The 26,974-nt window shown below is 49.2% G+C and overlaps 1 protein-coding gene across 1 annotated transcript in view; it reads left to right on the plus strand.

The window, feature by feature from the left end:
• GRK2 (G protein-coupled receptor kinase 2) overlaps window positions 1-26,974 on the plus strand; it is a 345,084-nt gene that overhangs the window by 186,173 nt on the left and 131,937 nt on the right. The window contains exons 6-8 of the mRNA XM_085651617.1: window positions 17,519-17,580; window positions 18,149-18,200; window positions 19,142-19,233. Of these exons, the coding sequence (XP_085507743.1) occupies window positions 17,519-17,580; window positions 18,149-18,200; window positions 19,142-19,233 (206 nt within the window). The remainder of the gene's footprint in view (window positions 1-17,518; window positions 17,581-18,148; window positions 18,201-19,141; window positions 19,234-26,974) is intronic.

A 26,974-nucleotide genomic window follows, 5' to 3' on the forward strand; every position in this document is an offset into this window, starting at 1 on the left:
CGAACTTAGCAAGCATCGCCCAGATGTATGGCCACTCAAGCGTATCAAACGCCATGGTGGCGTCTAAGGACGCCAAAATGGCCGGTTCCCGTATGAATTGGACGCGCGCAAGCACCCCATGCAAACGCCGCAGATTAAGGGCTGTATTGCGATGGGGAATGAAGCCAGACTGGTCCTGATGAACCAGATCTCCCACCACACCGACCAGTCGATTGGCGAGTACCTTAGCGAGAATTTTGGGCTCCGCATTCAGTAGTGAGATAGGCCGATAAGAAGTAACCCGGTCCCGAGGTCTCCCTTCCTTGTGGATCACCACGATTGTAGCCAGACGCTGGTCAAGCGGGAGGGAGCCCAACGAGTGGGCCGCGAGGAACATTGCGCGGAGGTGAGGCGCCAATGTATCCGGTCGCAGCTTATACAGCTCGATAGGGATACCATTCGGGCCCATGGCCTTGCCAGAAGCGACCGAGCGTATGGCGAGGGCGATTTCGTCGGAGGTGGGAGCGGCGTCCAGCGACACCCTGTCCTCCCCGGACAGGGAAGGCAGCGCGATATCTCTGAGCAGGGCACGGGAATCCTCTTCCGAGCAAGAAGAGACCGGGGAATACACCTCGCGGAAATACTCCGCGAAACAGGAGACAATTTCTTCTGGCTCAGTTACACACACACCATTCGTTTTCTCAATCAGCGGGACCACACGATTCGCTCTTTCCTTTTTATCCAACCACGCTATCAGTTTACCAGCCTTATCACCCACATCATACAGCCGCCCCTGTTGCTCTCTACTAAGGCCCCTGGCCGCCTCCGTAACGAGGGCCCTATAAGCCGCCTGCTTGAGCTGGAGGACATGTAGCGCAGCGTCCGTCACCCCATCTTCTAGATTACCCTCCAGCTCCGCTATTTCAGCCTCCACCCGGCTCCTTAAGATTTTTAACACTTGTCAAACATCAAACTGCAGAGGAAGCTGTGGACCAGAAGTCTGTCTCTTCCGCTGCATGGAAGTGTCCTCTAGGGAGAGTCTGTGTTCAGTTAGGACATTGAGTCACTCCCTTACAGTACGTCCGGGTCTGCTCCAACGAGGTAAAAAATGAATTATAGGACATAGTCTGCCCTCCCTCTGCTTGGAAGAGATTGCTGCAGCGAGACCGCATGATGGACCGATGGCCGTTTTCGATATGGATTCTGTCCCTCATGCTACATAGAGGTGACTTCTCCAGAAGGACATTATTGACAAGAGGCGAATAGTCTCGCCTGTGTAACTTTCTGGTGCAATAACAGAATTCTCCAGAAAAGATCCTAATTTATTTTCAAAGTTATTCTTCCATACTTTTTCGCTCACAATAGTTTAGGATGAACCCGAATCTGCTGCTCTATGCATACCTACGCATCCCAACTTCATGAAACATAGGTTTTTTTCTACTGTTTTCATCTGAGACTTTTTCTCTAGCATTCAATATGCTCTTGCTTTCCTCTTCGCTAGACATACCCTCGATACAAGTACCTTCCACCTCAACACATTTTACTTAATCACATTTCTCTATTTTCCTCCTGCAAAGACGCACATAATGGCCAGTTTTCCCACATCAACATTTTTGTTGTAGTGCAGAACAGTTTTTACTATTTGCTAAGTGGAACGTACTGTCCCATCTGTAGCATTTTTAGTTTTTTCATTTACTACCTGAGATCTATCCCATTGTTAGGTCTCGCCTAGGCAGCGCATGTGCTTCTCTTCGAGACATGCAGTATCCAAGATATGGGCTTCAGAAGCGCCCATCTGTTTCATTGGTTCCTTTAGAAATGCTGGCTTTTCATTGGTGACTACACTTAGTAGTTCCTCCTTTTGGAATTGTGTATCCTCCCACGAGGACTTCCCCTGTTACATGTGTTCTTACTCATCAGGTTTTTATGCTATGAGAACACCTTTTTTGGCTGGCCTGCCTCTTTGCTTGTTAAGTGTTCTTTTTACTTGTGCAATGAATCTTCGGTTGGCTTCATTTGATTGCCGTCCCTTAATCTCCCCGTACCTCCTCCTCACCCCTCGCACAATACTGCTCGCAGGCCCTCACCACTCCTGCAAGACCACTGCTCATTTTTTCATTTGCTTAGTTTACGCATGAATTGCGGTGCAGTGCTCTCATTTAATTTCGCATTGCAGTCTTCCCACACCCCCTCACACAGCACTGCTTGCCCCCCACCCCAGACATCTCTGCATTGATTTTATCGTTATTTTAAATCGGTAGCTTTCACAGTTATCCAGGTGATTGGTGGGGGTGGGGGAATTAAGGGATCAGACCATAATCACAAGATGTTGAGCTGACACCAGACTCGAACACGGATCCCCGGCTCCCCAGTTGGCAGCTCTCACCTCTGTGCCATATCCTTTCCCTATCCATGTTGCAGGGTGCAGTACCTTATTTGGCCAAAAGAGGTCCCAAGGGACACCTAGTGACAGGCTGTTGTACCGCACCCTCACAGCACTGCTTGCCCGTCCCACCTCCGAGCTTGCTGAATTAATTTCTTAGAGTTATTTTAAATGAGTAGCTTTCATTTATGAAGCGTAGGTATCCAGGCGCTCTGGGGAAATTAAGGGATCAGCCCACAATCACAGGATGTTGAGCCGACACAAGACTCGAACACAGATCCCAGCTCCACAGCCGGCAGCTCTGGTCGCTGCACCATATGATTTCTCTAACCATGTTGCAGGATGCAGTACCTTATGTGGCCAAATTAGGTCTCTAGGGGCACCAAGTGACGGCCTGTAGTACTGCACTCTTTCAGTGCTTCGTGCACAGTAGAACAGTAAATGTTGCTGTACCCACAATAATGTGCTGCATAGCTAAATATTTATAAGGTCCCAAAGGCGAGACCGATAGCATTGCAAATGCTTGTTTTTTTATATATATGACTTGTCAGTTTTGTCAATGGTAACGTTTGCTACTACCTCAGACTCTGGTTCAGTAGTTTTCTTTATCACATCGTTTTATCGTTTTATTACACCTTCCTGACATTTTTGTTTTGCGTATTTTAGACAATTCGGGCCTCATGTAGGTAGCCCAATACCGCTCGGTAACGGCCGATTTTCGGTAATTATACCGTTACCGACCGGTATTTAGGCTTTTGCAATGTAGGGGGCACATTACAGGATTCGGTAATTTACAGAATCGGTAAAATTACCGAATCGGTAATTTTACCGATTCGGTAAATACCGAATCCTGTAATGATATGTAGGGGGAGTGTGTGGGTGTCGTGTGGAGTCAGTATTTACTACCAACTAATATTTGGTGGTAAATGAAGAATGGCTCTGTAAATGCATTTTCAAGCGCTTAGAAGTGTGCAATGTGGCAGACATACATGCCCTTAGGGCATGTATGTGTGCCACATGTGCACACATGCAGGAATCAGGGGCGCAACAGGGTGTCAATGTGACACCGTGCCACCCTTGATTGTGCTCCCCCCATTACCGAATCGGTATTAACGATTCGGTAATGAGGCATACCTTCCCATTGATTCAATCAATGGGAAGGTATGCCTCATTACCGAATCGGTAAATACCGATTCGGTAATTACCGAATTTCTACGATTCGGTAATTTTTACCGAATGAATACCTACATAGCATTTACCACTTCATAAATACCGAATCGGTATGATTCGGTATTTATGAAGTGGTAAATGCCAGGCCACCTACATAAGGCCCTCCATCTTTTAACTCTGCACCACCATTAACCCACAACCATTCCTGTATTGTTGAATCATGTGCATGCGTTACTACCTGAGCTCCAGAAGGACATTACCATAAGAACTCCTTAAGTTGGAATCTGTCCCTCGTGATGCATGGAGTAGAGAACTGCAGAGGGAAGCGACGTGTGTGGCATGGAGTCTGTCCCTCATGGTGCACGGAGTAGAGGGCTCCAGGAGAAGGCACGTGTCCTCCAGGGAGAAGGGACGTGTGTGGCATGGAATCTGTCCCTCGTGGTGCACGGAGTAGAGCACTCCAGGAGAAGGCACGTGTGCTCCAGGGAGAAGGGACGTGTGTGGCATGGAGTCTGTCCCTCGTGGTGCAGGGAGTAAAGGGCTCCAGGAGAAGGCACGTGTGCTCCAGGTAGAAGGGACGTGTGTGACATGGAGTCGGTTCCTCGACTTGCATGGAGTAGAGAGCTCCAGGAGAAGGGACGTGTGTGGCATGGCGTCTGACCCGAGTGGTGCATGGAGAAGAGCGCTGCAGCGAGAAGGGTCGTGTGCTCCATGGAGAAGCGCCGTGTGTGACATGGAGTATGTCCCTCATGCGGCAGGTAGGAGAGTGCACCAGGCTGACCGTGTCAGAGAAGAAAGAACTTCAAGGCCATGGAGTCTGCCCTAGGCACGCTGTGACAGCCCTAAGTGATTCGGAGTTATAAAGCCTGTCTTTGCAGCAGGCACACCTTGCATCTGGTGAAGAGAGACAGAGTACAGGGACCTGCAGAGCTACGTGGTGGTTAGAGGCGGCCCAAGCAGACTTCAGAGGAGGCTGTAGCGTGGATCTGAAGATGCTTCAGCCGTGGATGCCCTTCGCCATCTGATGGACCTGAGAGCCGCGTTCACACTATGGAGCATCGCCTCCTCCTTGGGAGACCCCTGTTTCTGAGAGCCGTCTCCACACTATGGAGCACCGGCTCCTCCTTGCGGGACCCCTGCTCCTGAGAGCGCTCCACACTATGGGGCACCGGCTCCTCCTTGGGGGACCCCTGCTCCTGAGAGCCGCATCCACACTATGGAGCACCGGCTCCTCCTTGGGAGACCCCTGCTCCTGAGAGCCGCGTCCACACTATGGACCACCGCTTCCTCCTTGGGAGACCCTTGCTCCTGAGAGCCGCATCCACACTATGGAGCACCGCCTCCTCCTTGGGAGACCCCTGCTCCTGAAAGCGCTCCACACTATGGGGCACCGTCTCCTCCTTGGGAGACCTCTGCTCCTGAGAGTGCTCTACACTATGGAGCACCGTCTCCTCCTTGGGAGACCCCTGGTCCTGAGAGCCGATTCGACACTATGGAGCACCGCCTCCTCCTTGGGAGACCCCTGCTCCTGAGAGCCGCGTCCACACTATGGGGCACCGGCTCCTCCTTGGGGGACCCCTGCTCCTGAGAGCCGCGTCCACACTATGGGGCACCGGCTCCTCCTTGGGGGACCCCTGCTCCTCCTTGGGAGACCCCTGCTCCTGAGAGCCGCTTCGACACTATGGGGCACCGTCTCCTCCTTGGGAGACCCCTGCTCCTGAGAGTGCTCTACACTATGGATCACCGTCTCCTCCTTGGGAGACCCCTGCTCCTGAGAGTGCTCTACACTATGGAGCACCGTCTCCTCCTTGGGAGACCCCTGCTCCTGAGAGCCGCGTCCACACTATGGGGCACCGGCTCCTCCTTGGGGGACCCCTGCTCCTCCTTGGGAGACCCCTGCTCCTGACAGTGCTCCACACTATGGAGTACCGTCTCCTCCTTGGTAGACCCTGTTCCTGAGAGCCCCGTCCACACTAGGGAGCACCGCCTCCTCCTTGGGAGCCCCTGCTCCTGAGAGCCGCTTCCACACTATGGAGCACCGCCTCCTCCTTGGGAGACCCCTGTTCCTGAGAGCCACTTCAACTCTATGGGGCACCGCCTCCTCCTTGGGAGACCCCTGCTCCTGAGAGCCGCTTCGACACTATGGGGCACCGCCTCCTCCTTGGGAGACCCCTGCTCCTGAGAGCCGCTTCGACACTATGGGGCACCGTCTCCTCCTTGGGGGACCCCTGCTCCTGAGAGTGCTCTACACTATGGAGCACCGTCTCCTCCTTGGGAGACCTCTGCTCCTCCTTGGGAGACCCCTGCTCCTGAGGGCTGCGTCCACACTCTGGGGCACCGCCTCCTCCTTGGGAGACCCCTGCTCCTCCTTGGGAGACCCCTGCTCCTCCTTGGGAGACCCCCTGCTCCTGAGAGCGCTCCTCATCGTCTCTCTGGGGCAGGGCCTTCTGCGCGTCTGCTCAGGTGAGGGGGGCTCCGCTTTTTAACATGTATGTGTAGCTCCTTGCGGCTCTAATGCGCACGTTCAGACGTGGAGCCCAGACGTGCGCGAGCGACACCCAACCGATGGGTCTGCCTGGAACACAAAGGACGGCAGCAGGCGGGTCCATCGGCCTCCTGTCCGCCTCTCTAGCTCCAGTGCCTGGTGCTTGTCTGCGCCCTTCCTTAAGAGAGACCCTCCTACAACAGAGGCTCACTGACGTCAGTGCTCTGCTGACGTCAGTCATGGTTCGGGATATAAATACCACATGCATACATACGCGCATACATACACACGCACACATACATACATACATATGCATGCATACACATACATACACACACTCACATATACACACAGACACGTACATACACATAGATGCATGCATGACCACACCTCCCCCCCCCCCCCCCCGCACACACACCCCGCGACCTCCACGCAGGCTGCACTAGCCTGGCCAGGACCATGGCTACTGAGTCCATTCCTGGCAGCGGGCACAGCCTGGACTTGGCCTTTGGTTGTGAGCGGACCCTGGAGCCCAGGTCTTGGCGGTGACAGTGCTTGTTGTTATTGCGCTGGTGGCTGCAGAATCCCCCATTGATCAGATCCTGGTTCATGGGACGTCACTGGCATCCTTCAACCTCCGCTTGCAATGGAAGCGGCATCTCTGCTTCCAGGAGGCCTCTTCACACCGCGCGCAGGGGGCCAAGAGGCAGCGGCCTCTCTGAGGGGGTGTCTGGAAGGAGAGCCCCCCCACCTCCAGGCTTCTGAGATCGCTTCCTGTGCTTCCTGGACTCCAGAGTGTGGGTCCCAGGCCCCGAAGCCCTGGATTATCCGAGGTCAAGTCCTTCTCTGTGGCCCTCAGAACAGGCCTCGGGCCCTTACTACGGCCTGCCAGGCTCCGGGGTTCCCTTCCTCCCCCGGCTCTAGGACTCGTCATCCTGCCGCTTCCCAGAGTCCCTGGAAACTTGGCTTCCAGCCAAGGAGTAAGTGTCAGGGTCTGCTGGTGGTGTGAGTTGTATGTCAGTCGCCCAGCGCCTTGGTGCTTCCGTCAGGGCGCTTAATTAATGATGAATAACACAGCTTGTGGCTGTGAGTCTGTCCCTCGCCCCGCGGAGAGGGACCGCGCCTTGTAAGGAAGGCTGCGAGGTCCAGTGAGTTCACAAATGCTAACATCGGAGCCCGGCATCTGTGTGTGAATTCTGTTTATTAAACAGAATGCGAGAGAGAACACGTAGGCGTGATGGACGGGGCGGCTCGGAGCTGGGCACGTGCAGTGCGGTGAAGGAAGCACTCACCACAGCTGTGCACTATGCAGTGGGGTGCAAAGAGGCACACACAGCTGTGCACTGTGCATTGGGGCGAAAGAAAGAACGCACCACAGCTGTGCAGTGGGGTGAAAGGATGCACGTTCACAGCCGTGCATTGTGCAGTGCGGTGAAAGGAAGCGCGCACCACAGATGTGCACTGAGCAGTGGGGTGAAAGAAGGCACCCACCACAGCTGTGCAGTGGGGTGAAAGGAAGCACACACCACAGCTGTGCAGAGGTTTGAAAGCACCACAGCTGTGCCGAGGTGTGATCGCAGCATCTCACAAGCAGTGCTGCAGCCCACGTGTTACTGCTGCCAGTCACGCACATGCTTGTGTCTGCTGCCACCCGCTGGCCGGACAGAGGAACTGCTTTTGAAAAAATGTCTCTCGGGGTTCCATCCCATAAAGTGCATTAGAGACATCCATGCCAAACTATCAAACTCTACAAGTCATCAACTGCAGAGCTCCTGCATCACTGCACGTATACAAGGAGCAGGCGCGCAACGCCCATTGGGCTCAACGGGCTTCTGCCCCTCCCGTTGTGTGGCAGCCCGGGCTGAGACAGCTTCCCGGGCACACACACTTGAGTACTTCACAGGTCTTTTAAAGACCATTTGCTTGTTAATGAGACTTTGTTGTTTTTTCACCCCTTCTTAGAGCACCTGCATCTCACTTCTGCCTATTGCTGGAAGAATTAGCCCCCCCCCCCCAAATGTTTTCTTGCCCCCCCCCCCCCCACCCCTTGAAATTTGGCTCTAGTTGCGCCTCTGACAAGGTGTGCACACATTGGGGTAAACTGGTGCATGAACTCTCTGCACAAAGTGATCATATAAAGACCCCCTCTAGCTAGAGAGGTCACATCACCAATGTTAGTCATGAAGGACTTGTACGGTTTTACGTGTGCTGTTTCCCCTTTTTGCTCTGCGGTGTAACTTTCTGGTGCACTTTCCAGTCCCCGTTGTTTGATTTTTAGTAATTTGTTCTGCTCTGTTAAGAATCGAATCATTACGTTTGACGGTCTCACTTTTCCAGGGCACAAGTCCTAAAAAAAAAAAAAAAAGTGGGGGGGACTAACCTAATTAATCAGTATGCATGTGGCATCACGGCGCGTGACATTTAGGCACGTGAGGTGCATGACATCACAGCACATGACATCCCAGGAAATGCATCACAAGGAGTGACATCAAATCTTAAGCCCTCACATATGTTTAACATGTCTATCATGAGCACATTTGAGCACATTTTGAGTATACTTGCAAACCCTCTTGATTTAGGCAGAAGATTCACACTTTTGTAAGCTTCACATGAACCAATGTTGCCTTTTGTCAGCGTAAAGCTTCCTCTACCCGTAGTGCATAAAAAGAAAAAAAGTGATATTTAAATTATTATAGCGCCTCCTCAGGGGTAGTAAGCGCTATATAAATGCTATTTACTTTGTGCAAATACTGGGAAAGAAGAACACATTTGACTTCTTACAGTGCATGCATATCTCCTAAACAGAGCCTGAACAAAGTGCAAAGCTGCCTCTCAAGTATGTGTGAAGTGCTAACAAGGTGTGAGCCTTTGTTCCCCTCCGCTGCATTTGGTTCTAGGTGTGAGGCTCATGACTGCTGCCAGACAGGAGACTAGAACAAAAGGAGGCCTGATGACCCCTCAGCTTCGTCCTTTATCATGGGCCCAGCAGGAGTCTAGAATAAGAGAGCCCCGTCCCCTCCCCGCCTGCACGTTGTTGCTGATCAAAAGCAGATAACAACGTTTAGGTACTGCTGAAAGTGTCGCGGTGTTTGGAAATTACACCGGGACGAATTCGGCGTCTTTTTCAGTGGGGCCCAACTTCTTGGCGGGGGGACGTCGTGCACCCTGTGAAAGTGGGTGGACGCTGTCCACCCACGTGTACCCCCAACCCATGCCCTGCTCTTTTCCACCTCCAGTTAATGCAGTGGTGGGGAATCCCTCTGGTCTGTTCCATGTGCCAACAAAGTTTTGACTTTCTCAGCTCTGAAACGGGTATTACAGGCCTTAATAATGTCTTGGCTTGACTACGGTCATGCACTGTACTTGGGCCTTCAGGACTATCTGACCAATACATTGCAGCTGGTCCAAAACGCAGCAGCCTTTATTCTTCTGGGCCTGCCACTGAGAACACGCGTCCCCACATCTAAGGGCGTTGCACTGGCTCCCTCTTAGGAAGAGGATCCTTTTTATGACCCTATGACTGGTACATAGGACCCTCCATCATGCCGGTGTGGATGCCTCGGAGCAAGGATCTGCTTCTATGCTCCATAGGCTCCTTTGTTGAGCAAACCTTTTTCTGGCCAAAATCCCAAGGCTCTGGTGGTCCAGAACTGGTGATCGGTCCTTCTCATTCTTGGGCCATCAGTATGGAACAAACTCCCCCTGGAGACTCTGGTCATCTCAGCCACCTCCCAGTTCCGCAAGAAAATGTAAACCTTTTTTTTTTTTTTTTTTTAAATCTGTTTAATGGTGAGGTCTCGGGGCCAGTCAACATTTGCGGTGCAGAGTGCCAGGACACTCCCTGGAGTAACAGTGTGCCAGGACACTCCCTGGAGTAACAGTGTGCCAGGACACTCCCTGGGGTAACAGTGTGCCAGGACACTCCCTGGAGTAACAGTGTGCCAGGACACTCCCTGGAGTAACAGTGTGCCAGGACACTCCCTGGAGTAACAGTGTGCCAGGACACTCCCTGGAGTAACAGTGTGCCAGGACACTCCCTGGAGTAACAGTGTGCCAGGACACTCCCTGGAGTAACAGTGTGCCAGGACACTCCCTGGAGTAACAGTGTGCCAGGACACTCCCTGGGGTAACAGTGTGCCAGGACACTCCCTGGGGTAACAGAGTGCCAGGACATTCCCTGGAGTAACAGTGTGCCAGGACACTCCCTGGAGTAACAGTGTGCCAGGACACTCCCTGGAGTAACAGTGTGCCAGGACACTCCCTGGAGTAACAGTGTGCCAGGACACTCCCTGGGGTAACAGTGTGCCAGGACACTCCCTGGAGTAACAGTGTGCTATACAAATGCCCTTTAAATTAAATTACAAGTCCTGCCACCAGTGCTGTTTCAGTCCCATGGCGACGCTTTGTTTTCATTCCAGAAAGCTATGAAGCTGCAAAGTAACACATTTATTAGACCGGGTAGGTCGGCTGCGAGCAGAAGATCTGGAAAGTGTCTTGATCTTGGATCATCTTTTTGATGAGTGGCATCAAAAGAAATCAGATGAACCAACGCCTGATGATAATGAACTATTCGTATTTGGTAACAAAAGGGGCCGTGACTTTTCCCATGTATCGGTCCCCAGGCCTGGTCCCTGTCCGTGGTTGTAGCATGTGGGCTTTAGTGTCTCCGGACGCTCTTCAGGTTTATTGCTAGCACTCTATTAAAGAACCGGTTTTTGACCTAGGAAATGGCTTCTTTTTTGTATATTTTGAGTATCCCTTTAAGTGGTCGTCATCCTCCATTACCCTAGTGTTCCGCTGCTTTGTTTTCAGTTTCCCACATCGGTGGTTGATCGCCCTCCCCCAGAGCTGGGGTAAACCAAGATGGTGAAGAGTGCCTTCCTTTGGAAAAGGGGCGGGGGATGGGGGCCAATGAGTTGCAGACCCTGATCACTCACTTAAGGTAATCGTTATATAGGGTTCCCTTATTCGGGCCATCCTTCCTGATGCTATATTGTTAAACAAGTTTAAGAAGGGCGCCCGTCGCAAGTGTTTCCTTTAAAGGTGTTTGACTCTACAACTACTTAGATGGAGACAGTCACTCTTCCCAGGAGGTGAGAAGGTGGCCAGATAGTGGGGTCTGACCACGCCATAGGGTCGATGCTAATCCGCTATAACCTAGCATTTTAGGATATTAGGTTGACACAGTGACCCTTACTGTAGGAAGGTGGATATCTGACTATGGTTACCCCCAACTTTTTGCCTAGTGTCTAGCTGGTTTTTCGACTTAGTTGGCCTGAGATCCTGCCATTCAGGGTCTCAGGCTGTCTGCTCTCTCTTTAAAATGGACTCCATGTACCCTAGGTACATAACCAATTGGTAAGGATCACCTTATTGGACCCTGTACAGTGTACCCTAGGTACCCAGGGCATAGGTGTACCCTAGGCCTCCCAGGGGCTGCAGCATGTATTATGCCACCCCTGGTCTGGCCTTCCAATCAGACACAACTGGCTGATCACTCAGCTGGGGCAAGGTCGTGTAATCACCCCTTGCTTAGATATAGCATGCCTATATCTACCCTTATATATAGACACATGTGTACCTATCAGTCACTCCTATGGCAGGCCTTAACAATCCTGGAGGCAGAGTGCTTGGGAACATGTGAGATGGTGCTCTAGCATGAGCTGAGCCTGTCTGCAGCTTTCGGAACCATGTCCTTATAGCTGTTCTATGATATAGCCTACCATATACTCTTAAAGTGCCTTATAATCTTAAACGGTTATGGTAACTATGGTTTGGCTTTATCAAAACATGTCGTGTAAGGTGTCTAACACTTTGGAATAATACCCCCATACCATTTCTGGTGATGAGGATATTATTCCCCCCTTCTAGAGGGAGAGACATGTTAAAATCCTACTTTGCTGTTTAACTCTAACCAAAGCCTCAGCATCACAAAATGGATGCTGCTGCCACGACACAAGTCTGACCTCCTGCAGCTGGGAGTGATCCCAGCCAGGGAGGCCTGGACAATAGGTTTCCTGCTTGGGGAGGTGCTAGCACCTCCCCAGACAGCCTTTAGTGTATTGGGGCAGGGTGGGCTGAAAGGAATGAGACATGCCTGGGGCACACAAGGTGTTCCTTGCATAGTCCAGTTCAAACCGGCGCTGGGGCACTCCAGCCCCAGCTCTGGCGCGAAACTGGACAAAGGGAAGTGGGTGTAACCACCCCCTCCCAGGTCCCACCCATAAGGCGTGACCTAGCAGGTATCCCAGCCCCCCAGATTAGTATAAGAGTGGGAGTTGGGCCTCAAGACTTTAGATTATCCTGAACCTGCAAACTTGAACAGAAACTCTGGACCTTCGACATTCGACGAAAGAAGAAGACTGAAGAATCTCCCTTGTGGCCAAGGAGTGGCTACCCTGTGCAAACAGGCACCATCAAGAGACTACCCTTTGCTTTGCCCACGTTCTACGAGGAACCGACTGCAGAGCCCGACCAGAGCCTTGACTTCCAGACTTCTCCGACCCTGATCCACATCCACAGCAAAGCTGAGATCCGTGGAGGCGACGAGCGACGTGGGACCGGCTACCTGGGAAAAGTGGCTAGTAACTTCAAGCGCAGCTTCTGAGGCACCCTTGAAGTTTTGCACCGGGGATTGAGAAGCCCCAACCCCAAGCACCATCTGCACCGAAGATCAGCCCCCCACACTCCACGAGTCCTGCGTGGGGCCCTTCTGCATTTTCCTGCTTGCCCGCTGGCTAGTGGCCTTTGTGACGACGCACCCTGAAATCTTCTGCGCTGGTTTGGCTCCTCCAGACTGGCTCCCGCTTCTCTGCAAAGAAGAAGCACCCCAGACCTTCCTGGTCTGCACCAGAAGCAAGTCCTCCGTTCTTCGTGGGTTCCGCTTGCCAAGGCTTGGTGAGTCCTAGTCCAACTTCGACGCCGCCGACAGCAAGAGCCTTCGTGGGACAGCTCGCCTCCTGGTCCTGGTCGTCCTCGACGCTTCCTGGTCCTCCTGGCTGCAGCGACAAGCTTCACCTTCACCTGCAATCTTCACGACATCGCCTGGTTCCTTCCTGGTTCCACGTGGTCACTGGCTAGTGACCTTGACTCTGTCCCTTCTGCTTGCAGGTCTCCTCTCTTCTTGATCCCAGCCTTGGGATCCACCGGACACTCTTCACTGACTGCCTGTCAGCATCTTTCTTCAGGCATCCATAGGAGTCGACGACGAAAACCGACGCAACTTCACCCCTATGCACCCGCAGCCTGTGGGCTAGGTAACTTGGGTACTCCGGTGCTCATCAGGATAGTGACTATCCTAGTGTCTAGTTTTCCAGTCTCGACTTCCTAGCTACTCCGGAAGTGTCCTAAATCTACCGTTTTCTAAACTGTACTATTGCTAGTGACTTTTACGCATTACGCGTGAGTGTTTCCACTCTGCACACGAATCCCGTGGGCCTCCCACTTCCTAACTAACGCTAGTGTAGTGTAGCCCCAGCGATTCCCTAGGCCTAGGCCTATTCTATTTCCGTGACAGTGGTCCTTATACCACTTACTTAGTATATGGTTTGCGTGGCCCCTAGGGCCTAACTGTATTACTTACCTGTGTGACTTAATGTATGCTTAAATAAGACTGTGTTGTACTTACCTCTAATCTCATAAAGAGTGCTGAGGGTTTGACTAGAATAAATGCACTTTATTTTATATATATATCTGTTGTGGTGTCCTTTCATTTGGTATTCAAGGGATTATATATGGTATCACAGCTGGCTTCACATGCCATTCAGAGTTTAGCCTAAGACTGCTCTTGTCCATGCTACCACTAGGATAGCTGGTCTAAGGTTGACTTTACAACCAATCACCATAAGGGTATTTGGACTGATATAAGGTGTACACTAGAACTAGTGACATCATACATCAGGCCAACTTCTCACATTGGTGAGCAGCGGTTGGGATCTGAGCTTGCTGTTGTAATACCATTGTAATCTTGAGATACTAAATTGAAAGATCACACAGATATTGTCTAGGTACATATAACCTAGATTATAATACTTAAGTCCTACTGGACTTAGTAGTTGTAGGTTGAAGGGAGTAACACACCCTGACTACAACTACCAGAGAGGTTTAGTAGATACAACTAGTGTAGGTAGGTGCACACACCACACCCTCACTAGAATCATGTCCCTGAATGGAGATCACACTGAGGCTCCCTCAGGAGAGGAGAATCCTAGACAGATTCCCCCTAGATATGATGCATTCACTTTCAAGGAGATGAGACAACTGTGTACCTCCAGGAGATTAAAACAGGGTTTCAACCCTACCCTTAGACAGCTAGTGGAGCTTCTGGAGGCCTATGATGCTGAAAGAGCTGCCAAGTATGGTGCCATAGCTGTAGATAAGGGTCTACCCACCACAGAGGAGTCAGATGGGACTTCAGATGAAGAGGTAGACAGCCAGGGCCAAGTAGGAAGACTTAGCCAGGCTAACCTAAGTTTACATGGGAGTTTGCATGGGGTCTCCCCATACAGACCCCCAAGTGGGCTTAACCAGAGAAACAGGAGGGACAGATTCCCTTCAAGGGAATCCATCCACTCCCATGTCTCTAGCATCTCTAGTGTTTCCTCTCACAGGGGAATGACTTCCCCTGAGAGAAAGGAACATGAAGCCAGAATGAGGGAAGCTAATCTGAGGATTCAGAGGGAAGAACTTGCCCTTGCCAAGGAGAAGCTTGCTCTGGCTAGAGAGCAAAAATTGTGTGGGTCAGAACCCACTGGTGGCAGCAACATTCCTAGAGATAGGGATAGGTCTTATGACCATAGAAACCTAAGCAAGATAGTCCCCCCATATCAGAATGGGGATGACATCCACAAGTGGATGACTGCTTTGGAGAGGGCCTGCAAAGTACAGCAGGTACCCCAGAGTCAGTGGGCAGCTATCTTGTGGCTCTCCTTTTCTGACAAAGGTAGAGACCAGCTCCTCACAGTCAGTGATGAGGATGCTAACAATTACAAAGTCCTGAAGAGTGCTCTGATAGATGGGTTTGGCTTAACCACTGAGCAATATAGGTTGTTGTTCAGAGACACCCAGAAGACACAGACACAGGACTGGTCTGATTTTGTGGATTGTGCCACTCAGGCTTTGGAAGGTTGGTTAACTGGCAGCAAGGTGCAGGACTATACAGGATTGTACAACTTGATTATGAGGGAGCAGATCCTTAGTAATTGTCAGAACCAGCTTCTCCATCAACACCTGGTAGACTCAGATTTGACCTCTCCCCAAGAATTGGGAAAGAGGGCAGATAAATGGGTCAGGACCAGGATTAGGCCTAAAAATCAGGGTGGTGACCAAAAGAAAGATACCACCAAGCCTCAAGAGAAGGGTGGGGATAAAGCAAAAGAGAAATCTTCCTCAGGGCCCCAAAACTCCACACAGGGTGGTGGGTCCCAAGCTCCCTCCTCTACCACAGTTAAAAAGCCTTACTGCCATGAGTGTAAAACTCCTGGGCATTGGAAAACTGACAGCAGTTGCCCAAGGGCTAAAAACAAAACTGTTCCTCCAACTACTCCTGTCACACCACCTATTACTGTCAGCAGTAATCCCCCAGGTGGTGGGAGTGCCCCCCAAAATTTGGTTGGGTTTTCTTGGGGAACACAGGGGGATCCTGGCTTAGCCAATTCCCCTACAGCAGCTACTCTTGTCTGTGATGGTGGCATGGGGTTTGCCAATTTCACTGCCTGTCCCAACACTTTGGGTAGGTACAGACAGGAGCCCTACATCAATGGTAGAAAAGCTGAGGCCTACAGAGACACTGGAGCTAGCATCACTATGGTGGCCCATAGGCTAGTTCCCTCTGAGCAGCTTTTGCCTGGTTTCTCATACCAGGTAACTAACATTGATGGCAAACAGAACAGTCATCCCATGGCAGAGGTATGGCCTTTGTGACGACGCACCCTGAAATCTTCTGCGCTGGTTTGGCTCCTCCAGACTGGCTCCCGCTTCTCTGCAAAGAAGAAGCACCCCAGACCTTCCTGGTCTGCACCAGAAGCAAGTCCTCCGTTCTTCGTGGGTTCCGCTAGCCAAGGCTTGGTGAGTCCTAGTCCAACTTCGACGCCGCCGACAGCAAGAGCCTTCGTGGGACAGCTCGCCTCCTGGTCCTGGTCGTCCTCGACGCTTCCTGGTCCTCCTGGCTGCAGCGACAAGCTTCACCTTCACCTGCAATCTTCACGACATCGCCTGGTTCCTTCCTGGTTCCACGTGGTCACTGGCTAGTGACCTTGACTCTGTCCCTTCTGCTTGCAGGTCTCCTCTCTTCTTGATCCCAGCCTTGGGATCCACCGGACACTCTTCACTGACTGCCTGTCAGCATCTTTCTTCAGGCATCCATAGGAGTCGACGACGAAAACCGACGCAACTTCACCCCTATGCACCCGCAGCCTGTGGGCTAGGTAACTTGGGTACTCCGGTGCTCATCAGGATAGTGACTATCCTAATGTCTAGTTTTCCAGTCTCGACTTCCTAGCTACTCCGGAAGTGTCCTAAATCTATCGTTTTCTAAACTGTACTATTGCTAGTGACTTTTACGCATTACGCGTGAGTGTTTCCACTCTGCACACGAATCCCGTGGGCCTCCCACTTCCTAACTAACGCTAGTGTAGTGTAGCCCCAGCGATTCCCTAGGCCTATTCTATTTCCGTGACAGTGGTCCTTATACCACTTACTTAGTATATGGTTTGCGTGGCCCCTAGGGCCTAACTGTATTACTTACCTGTGTGACTTAATGTATGCTTAAATAAGACTGTGTTGTACTTACCTCTAATCTCATAAAGAGTGCTGAGGGTTTGACTAGAATAAATACACTTTATTTTATATATATATCTGTTGTGGTGTCCTTTCATTTGGTATTCAAGGGATTATATATGGTATCACAGCTGGCTTCACATGCCATTCAGAGTTTAGCCTAAGACTGCTCTTGTCCATGCTACCACTAGGATAGCTGGTCTATAAGGTTGACTTTACAACCAATCACCATAAGGGTATTTGGACTGATATAAGGTGTACACTAGAACTAGTGACATCATACATCAGGCCAACTTCTCCCACTTACCGCATAGGTGAAAACTGAGTTTCAATCCCTTCTTTTGTATGAAGTTTGGTTGGGTTTTATCCGTCCTAGTAACAAAATGCCCAAGTATGACACTCTGGTTATGGGCAATATACGGATAGTCGGTAATTCTTGATGGGAGTCTGTTTCCAAAAATTGCCAGGTGCACTATTGAGTGGTAGGATTGGGACAGTAGAATGTCGACTATTACTGAGAGTTTCAACGCATATGCTGTCCACCGCTGTATGAGCCTGTGTTCTGCCCTGCCTCTAGGGGGCAGACTCCCTGCCTTAAAGAAGGAGGTTTCTGGGTCTTAGAGACCGCCGCTTTTGCTTTCACCCTCTAGAAGTTGAAACTGAGGTTTGGACTCCTCACACCGACTACCGATGGTTGACCACGACCCCTCTCTTTCTTGTTTCAGCCTTACACTGAGGAGATTTGCCAGTGCCTGGAAGGAGAGGTGTTCCAGAAGTTTATTGAAAGGTGAGAATTTAAGTGAAGAATCACTTTTGGGGCGGAATATGGTGTGGACAGTTTACGGCTGGGGTCTGTGTTCTATGCCTCTGGGCACTAAAACGGTTAATCACTTCTTCGTTTTGTCGACTGGGAAATTATTAGAATACAACTGGGTTCAGTGTGTACCTGCTATGAATTCCAAAGCGTAGACTGCTCAGGTAGACGAGCAGATACTCCGAACCCCAAGGTGCACTCGCGAACTACCCTTGTGGTACTTCATTGAGATGAAACAATATCACCTTAAAGTAATTCTTGCTGCAGCTCCTCCAGTCTCTCAATCCCCATCCCTCTCTTCTTTCACAACCGATTTTGTTGTCCATATCCTTTTTTTTAACTCCCTCATTTATTATCCCATCTCTGCTCACTCCATCTCTTTATGTTTCTCTCTCTTCCACTCAGTGCAGCTCTTTTCTCCTTTAGTTATCCATCTTTCCATCTTGTTGTCCATTTCCCCTTTGCCTCCTACTTCTTCCCTCATTCGCTTCCCATCTCTGTCTCCCTGTCCGCTCAGTTAATCTATTCACTTTCTTTGCAGTGAGAAGTTCACACGGTTTTGCCAGTGGAAGAACACAGAGCTCAACATTCATGTGAGTGATCACATACTGCAGTGGCTTTTCTCGTGGTCCTTGTCTGGCTCATGTATATGCAGCTCCCCTGGCACGTCATCCTTTCCCCAGACATGGGATGCCCTTCTTGGGTTTATTTGACTAGATATTGCCTCACTCGGCACCTTCCACCTCCACAAGCCTCTAGTCGATGTTCTAGATGTAATCGGATAACTTTGTGAGCCAACCTTTGTACAGAAGCAGAATTCACCAGTTTCCCTCTGCAGCTGGTATGTGTTGATGCAATGTGTGAAAGGCGCTTGCACTTGCATGGTGTGGTTGTTAATCTGGGACCTGCTCTCACAGGTTCCTTTCCTTGCTGCACCATCACTGGCAGGTTTTAAGGGAGGGGGGGGGGGGTCCCCTCAGGATACTTAAGAACAGAGTAGGCCTTTCACATCCTTATTGTAACTCGTAGGGTAGGTAACTTTGACCCTGCTGCACGGTAGCCGTGCTCTTGCATTCCTCCCCACCTGGATCGTGCAAGCTCCAAACAACTTTCACTTTAAAAGGATCTGAAGTTCTGTATTTGCAAGAACCGCCTCATCCATGTGTAGCTATTTCTGGATGAAAGCACATTTCTAAGTGGACCCCCCTTCTCTCTCTACTCTCCCACCCTACCGACCCAAGTGCAGTGGACCCCACCGCTACTTGCTGTACTATTAGTCCATCCCTCTCCTCCTCCTGGCCCCTGTGCAGTGACCCCCACCCTCTTCTACTCTCTCTAGTATCGGTACAACTCTCCCACCCCACCAGCCCCTTCTTCACCCTTGTACTGCATGCACACAGTTCCTTTGTTAGGTCTGTGCTTTTTATTTTTTTATAGAAGTGTCCATACGTACACACTTGTATGTGTACATACATAGAAATATATTTTCATACTTGGCTTTCTTTTTTCCCCCCTCCATTTCCTTGTGAATCAGCTGACCATGAATGACTTCAGCGTGCACCGGATCATTGGCAGAGGAGGATTTGGAGAGGTCTACGGCTGCCGCAAAGCGGACACTGGGAAAATGTAGAGTATTCTTCATCCTATTTTAAGCCTTATGGTATTATGGTAGCCAGTTGTTGACTCGCAGTGCAAAGCGTGGCATCCACCTCTTCAGCACTTTTATTTCAATTTACCATTACATGCTGACCTATACCATTACTTCAGCTGCCATTAGCGAGACATGCCATTAACTTCACTTTGTAGTTCATGATTAGTTTAGAAGTTAGTAATTAATCACAAAAGTTTAGGTTTTGAGTTTGCGTCCTTTCCTGTAGTTAAGATTACTTTAAATAACATTATTAAGTAGATAAATATTTAACATTTTAGTTTCATTTAAGTTGACGCATTTTTAAAAATATTTGTGTTTTCAAAATTATATGCACAATATATTTACTTCTAGGGTCTTTCTACAAGCCCCTTTCTTCCATTGATAATGGGCCAGCCCACTTAAGCTGTTTGCTAACTTCACTCTGGGTGATGAATTTCTGCCCTTCACAAGGAGCACATCCACCCGCAAAGTAGTTCCCTTAATGGCCTGGGACGTCTGTGGCAATGTGTGCTTCTTGAAACCAAGAAATATTGACTTGGCAGCTTCCACAACAATAGAGGTTTGCAAAAACTATGGCAGAACAGAATAAGTGATCGTAAAGCCAAAAGGCTTGTGGCCACCACAGACCTATTGGCTTTGTCAATGCTTATTACTATTACATGCAAGTATTTAATATCCGACCTAGGGTTAGGGTTACTTTTTAAGTTAATATAATTACATTTTAGTATTCACTTTTGAATGTATTCATTTGAATAAAACAAAATGTAGGATAGTGTAAACATGATGTGGATGAAGAAAAGGATATTTACATTTTAGGGTTTAAGGATCATGGGATGAAGTGATGGCTTTGGAGGTAGAAGGTCAAGGTAATGGTTTGTCAGTTGGATGGCAGGAAGATAATGGTATCCCAGAGAAATGATGGTGCAAGTAATGACATCCAGCCATGTCCACCAGCCTTCGCGGCTAAAGCACCCGTAATCACTGAAAGCGGCTGCACTCGACCGCCAGGACAGAATTCCTCACTCGTTATTCAGTAGAAATTAATCTGACGTATATTTTGTTAATCTTTTGAGTATGAATCAAAGTAAGGTCAGATTTCCAGTGTTATGAATCTGCTGTGGGTCAACATCCAGACACATATGTCAGTGAATGTGAGAAAGTGGCTCTGTATATACTGTTCCTTAATGGGTACAGGGTGTACAGAGTCCACAGTCCCCCAGGGTTTGGCAGAGGTTAAAGTTAGATATAACCTTACTCTCTAAAGTGGTAGCTTGGTCGAGCAGTAAGGCAGTATCAGAGGACAGTGTAAAGCATTTGTTGTACACACTCAGTCAGCAAATGGTCTCACACACTCAATAACTGAACTCTAGGCCAATGGTTTATATATAAAAAATATATGCTTGTTTTATTTTAGAACCAACAATTGGCATTAAAATATACTTTCTCAGAATGAGATGTTTTATATAAATAATTTTGCAATATGCAATTGACTTTTGTAAACCGTTACAAGTGGTTGCAATAGGCAACACTATTTTAAACACAATAATGCATTGAGCTCAATGGAAGTTTCAAGTTATTTGCAACAGATTACTTTTAGGATTACTTTTGGAATTCCAGGACTGGATCCTAGATTCAGTCCTGGGTCAGTACTTAGAATCAAGTGATGAAAGTCGACTTAATTACTGTGATGATTTTTAGACAATATTTAGCTATTTTAAAAGTTGGCAGAAAATATTTCATAGAAAACAGTCAATGATTCCCTATGGAAGAAAATTCAAGTTGCAGGTATAGTACGTTCTCTTTACTTTTGTAATCCAGTACTGGGTACCTAGACTCAGTACTGGGACCTTTATCCAAAACAGGTAAGTAATTAAGTTTTCAGATATTATACGATTTTTAAAGAATATTTAAAAATTGCAGAAATGGACACTTAAAAGAAATTTCACAGAAAAACAGTCAATGATTTCCTACGGGAGAAAATTGGGTTACTGGTAAGTACAGTTGTAAGTATTTTTCAAAGTCAGTGCTGGGCACCAAGATGGGAGCTCACCTAAGAGCAGGTGAGTATTTTCGTTTTCGTTACTCGGCTGATTTTTGGTGAATATTTTAAGATTTGAAAAGTCCCCACTTAAAAGAAATTTCAGGAAAAAGCCAGTCAATGTTACCCTATGAAGAAAATAGAGTTATCGGTTTAAAGGTAAGTACTCGACTGGTAGAGTTGAGGTTCTGGGCATAGACTCAGGGGTCCCCCAGGGTCAGGTAGGTACAGTTGGTTCACCCTCAGCGGCACTAGGGCGGACGGGTGCAGAGAGAGTTAGGCCCAATGTTATCCTATGAGGGAAAGGGGGGCCTTGGTTGGTGGCTGCTGACTAGCAGGCCAAGCGGCTGTGGGAGCTGGGCTCCTGGTCACTTACTCAGGGCAAGTGGGGAAGTAGATAGGTGTAGAGGTTGCACTGCCAGGGCCACTCGGGCGCTGGGTGCAGGGTGTTTTTGAGCCTTCGGACGCTCAATTGATTTCAGTGGGAAATCTCCGGTTTAGAAAAAGACTGCAAGCTCGGGGACAAGGATTCTTCAGGTGCCACTACCACTTCGAGAGGTAAGTTGGGTAGTTGGAGGATAGGTAGGTACCCCGGGATTGGGCACAGGGGGCCGCAGGGCGCCGCGTGCAGGGGTGCCTTTTGGTGTCGGGAAATCTTTCCCTCTGTTGATCGCGGTAGGGGGGCACCTTGTTCTGAGGCTGCAGGCTTCTTCAGGAGTGTCGAGGGAGGTCCTTGGGTCCCGGACTCTGGGTCACAGTCGCCGTGGGGTCGTCCTCGTGGTCTTCGTTCACTCCGGCACAGGCCAGGCTTGGCTGGTGCAGAGTATGCTGGGTTTGCGGTTCCGGGCTGCTGCCAGGTATTAGAAGTAGGTTTTTGAGTAGAGCCTCTACTCATGGGAGACCCAGGGGTTTAGAGACAAAAGGTAGCCAGGTCCTCCGGGGTTTGTGAGGTTGCTGGCCACAAGAGATGCTGGGTTTGGAGCAGGAGCAGGTTCGAGGGTCGACAGGCCGGTAGGGCTGGGGCCAAAGCAGTTTGTGTCTTCCTCTTCTTAGCAGCTGCAGGGCAGATCTTCTTTCTTCCAGCTCTTCTTCGGATTTCGGAATCTGGAATCTGGGGAAGGAAGGTTCAGGGTGCCCCTAAGTACTAGATTTAGGGGCGTTACAGGTAGGTGAAGGGTAGGGACCAATGGATCCCTGTCCTGGGGTGGGTACACCCCCTATCCTGCCTCTCTCCTGTGGAAAGGGGCAGTAGCCTAGTCCTAATTGGGTAGGGCTTCCCATCTTCAAGATGGCGGGAGCCCGGGGATGTGCTTCACCTCGCCTCCCCCACCTGAGGGGTGGGGTTGGCAGGCTGGCACATCCCCTGTCCTTATTTGGGGTTTCCGGCCAAGCTTACCGCCAGAGTGGGGGGTTGCAGTGGCCTGGGGAAGCTCACAGAGGCGGCATGCCTTTGAAGCTTCCCCCTGCCCATCCTGGGGGAGGAGATTTAGCACCTCGCCCAGGATGTGGATTGTTGCAGGCCCAGGAGAGCAGGGGCTCTCCTACCCAGGGGTCCAGCAACATGTCTGCTGTGTGGCAGCCTAGGCAGCCTCAGAACAGACGTGGATTGTAGGTTAGGTTTTAGGGGGCATCTCTAAGATGCCCTCTGGGGTGCTTGGTACATTAAATTCCACACTGGCATCAGGGTGGGTTTAATGTGCCGAAGTTTGATACCAAACTTCTCAGTCTTCAGTGTTGCCTTTATGGTGCGGTGGAGTTCGTGTTTGACGAGCTCTCAGCACCATGTACTCTTAAAAGGCAGCACTGCACTTACAGTGCCCAGGAATGGACCTGGGTACTGTAGGGGCACAGGGCTCCTGCGCCCACACCATTGGCATAGGGCACCCAGCTAGAGGGGTGGCTGATGTATGCCATGGCAGTGTAGGTGATGGTCATGGCACTCAGGGATGTGTGCCATGTCGACTCTTTGCTTTGTCTTGTACCCAGACACCCAGCCTGCAAGGGCAGTGTGTGTGTAAGGGTACAGGGCCTCTAAGGGTGGCACAATGAGTGCTGCAGCCCTTCGAGGCCTTCCCTGGTCACAAGGCCCTGGGTACCTAGGGTGCCATTTACCAGGGGCTGACATGTGGCCAGGGTTTGCAAGTTTGGGTCTTGTGTTTTTAGGGAAGGAACATAGGCCCTGGGCACCTGATTGGCAGGAGTCCAGGGTACACTCAGTCAAAGTACATTCAGCAAATCCGAAAAAAAGTGGGGGCATACCATGCAAGAAAGATGGCACTTTCTCACAGTGAAGCATTAATCTGTCTGTCTGTCTGTCTATCTATCTATCTTCTTTCCATGCCCTGTAATGATTGACCCTCTTCCCTCACAATCCTGGTTCCAGGCGTCACTTGTGCTCCCGTCATGCATCAACCCCTGGTCCTCCAGTGTAATTTGTCACCATCCGCGCCATAGTCCAAAACAAATGAGCATTTATCAGTTCAAGTAAAGGATTCCTTTCCCTGAATGTGGCTCGGGTACTGACAAGTTACAATGTGTGAGGAGGGGCTGAGTTTGATAGATAAGGTTGGTTTCGTTTTGGGGGACGTCATAGCATTTATTGGAGGAGTTCAGTTCTGTGACATTCATCACCAAGCCCAGCGGTAATATTCACTAATATTCTTGAGCACACAGACTATATTTTAGAGAGAAGAAACACAGACATGCTACAGCGCGTCATGGAACTGACAGAGCCAATGCGCTGGGAAGGGTTATCCCATTTACCTCAAACGTCTCTTTATCTTTGTTACCTCAAACCTCACTATATTCCTGTTACCGCAATCTTCCCTTTATCTTTGTAACCTTAAACCTCACTTAATCCCTGTTACCTCAAACCTCTTTATCCCTGTTACCTCAAACCTCACTTTATCCCCTTTACCTCAAACCTCACTTTATCCCCTTTACCTCAAACCTCACTTTATCCCCTTTACCTCAAACCTCACTGTCCCTTTTACCGCAAACCTATCTTTATCCCTGTAAACTTAACCCTCACTTTATCCCTGTTACCTCAAACCTCACTTTATCCCTGGTACCTCAAACCTCACTTTATCCCCGGTACCTCAAACCTCACTTTATCCCCGGTACCTCAAACCTCACTTTATCCCCGGTACCTCAAACCTCACTTTATCCCCGTTACCTCAAACCTCTCTTTATCCCCGTTACCTCAAATCTCACTTTATCCCCGTTACCTCAATCCTCACTTTATCTGTTACCTCAAATCTTTCTTTATTCCAAACCTCTCTTTATCCCTGTTACCCCAAACCTCTCTTTATCCCTGTTACCCCAAACCTCTCTTTATCCCGGTTACCCCAAACCTCTCTTTAACCCGGTTACCCCAAACCTCTCTTTAACCCGGTTACCCCAAACCTCTCTTTATCCCTGTAACCCCAAACCTCTCTTTACCCCCGTTACCTCAAACCTCTCTTTATCCCTGTTTATCAAACCTCACTTTATCCCTGTAAACTTAAACCTCACTTTATCCCCATTACCTCAAACCTCACTTTCTCTGTTACCCCAAACTTCTCTTTATTCCTGTTACCCCAAACTTCTCTTTATTCCTGTTACCCCAAACCTCTTTATCCCTGTAACCTCAAGCCTCTCTTTATCCCTGTTAACTCAAACCTTTCTTCATCCCTGTTATCCCAAACCTCTCTATATCCTTGTTATCCTAAACCTCTCTATATCCCTGTTACCTCAAACCTCTCTTTATCCCTGTTACCTCAAACCTCTCTTTATCCCTGTTACCTCAAACCTCTCTTTATCCCTGTTACCTCAAACTTCACTTTATCCCTGTTACCTCAAACTTCACTTTATCCCTATTACCTCAAACCTCTCTTTATCCCTGTTACCTCAAACTTCACTTTATCCCTATTACCTCAATCTTCCGATGCTTACAACTGCGTTACTGGTAGTGTTTACTTCAGCCAGGAAGATGAGCGAATTGTACTCTTTGTGTAGATCTGCCTTTCCTTAACTTTTCCAGACAAGGAAGGACTTGCTGTAGAACTCTACCCTGTTGTAAGTGTTTTTAGAGTTTAACCTATGGCAGATTGTTCAATGCAACGACACCGCCTGGATCCAAAGTGAGCTCTCTGCTTTTGGTTTACGAATGTTAGAACTGTGTGCAGAGGGTTAGTCGTATGTCAGTTTCTAAAGCACACGGAAAGGCACTGTTGATGTTGAGCAGTTTCTCCTGTGATGTCCTGGTCTGGTGTGACTCGCCTCTGGGTTTTTTTCTGGCTTTCTTCTATGGAGTCTTTCTGTAGATGTGACTCATGGTTGAAGAGGTTTCCATCAGCAAATGACTTACTGATCTTCACTGACACTTCTTCTGTCTTTCTACAAACTGATCATCCATCTTATCTTTGGAATATGGGGAATACATTGGGGCCAGTGTTTTCCTTTTGCTTCATCTTCCTCTCTTGCCTCTTTGGAGAGTGGAGTAAAGTTGCATCTGAAGTGAGCGGCAGAGCTGTTTTTCTTCCCTTTTCGCAGAGCTGGACGTGGCCTTCATCTGGCCTCTGAGTCTCTTCTTCACAAGTAGCTCCTTCGTCACCTTGTGCCTTCATTTCATATTTTGTTTGTGCCAAGTAGGACATCTGGCTACATTTCTTTTTAATGAATAATATATACATTTATTAAGGGGACGTTCCCATGCAACTAAATCACTAAATGAAACCTAGACAATAAGCTAAAAACATACGTCACGTTATTTTCAATCTGCTTCATTTCATATTCACGTGCAACCAAGAAAAACTTGCAAGCTATCATCGAAATCGCTATCATTTGTAAACATTGCATGTTGATAGTCGATCATTGAATGATCTATCGGAGTTCATTAACGCCCAATTAACATGACTGATCGGACTATTGTGTTTTGCACAGTATCTCCTTTGGAAAAACGATGAATTTGTTTCATATCCTCCAAGACTGTTTTAACGATTTGCAGAACCGACTGATGACAGAGCAGCAGATTTACAAAATAACAGGGCATTTCTGTAGTCAATGGTCCCTCCGATACTGACCAACATTTAAAAGGCTGAATAAGCAGTGAAAATAGGAAATAATAAAGAGCCCTTTCTGTCGAGTCTTTGCACACATTACACTCTTTGGATGAGGTATATTTCCTTCCTCAGTGTTTGATCGTATCAGCCTAAACCCAGGGAAGTAACCATTTCTGATCTGCTAGCTTGCTGCGGGGTGGTGCAGAATATTGGTTTGCCTGCCTTTGGCATTGTAAACTGGGCACTGGTTGAATTCAGTTTACTAACTTCACAAACTCAGTTGACCTGTGAGCCTTGTGGCAATTTGCAGATGTTTTGAGCTTTGACCTTCCCAGTAAAAAATGTGAAAAACTCTGACCAGTTGCAGCCCTAGAGGAAAGATGAGTTTCACCCACTCCCAGCCATGGAAAGCAGGGATCCTCTTTAGAGCAGTATTTGATTCTCCCTCTTGAACCTTTCACTTGAGATGGACAGACTGTCTGCAACTCTTGTCTCTACAGGGGCTGTCACTCCAGCTGTACTGCCAGCTCACTCCTGCAGGGGTCACTGTAACAGAAGCACTGTGCTCTCCTTCCGAGGAGCCATTTCTTCAGGTGCAGTCCCAGACTTGGTCAGCAGGTGTCACTGTAAGATATC

Source organism: Triturus cristatus, chromosome 4_1, assembly GCF_964204655.1.
Source record: "Triturus cristatus chromosome 4_1, aTriCri1.1, whole genome shotgun sequence".
Taxonomy (NCBI): Eukaryota; Metazoa; Chordata; class Amphibia; order Caudata; family Salamandridae; genus Triturus; species Triturus cristatus.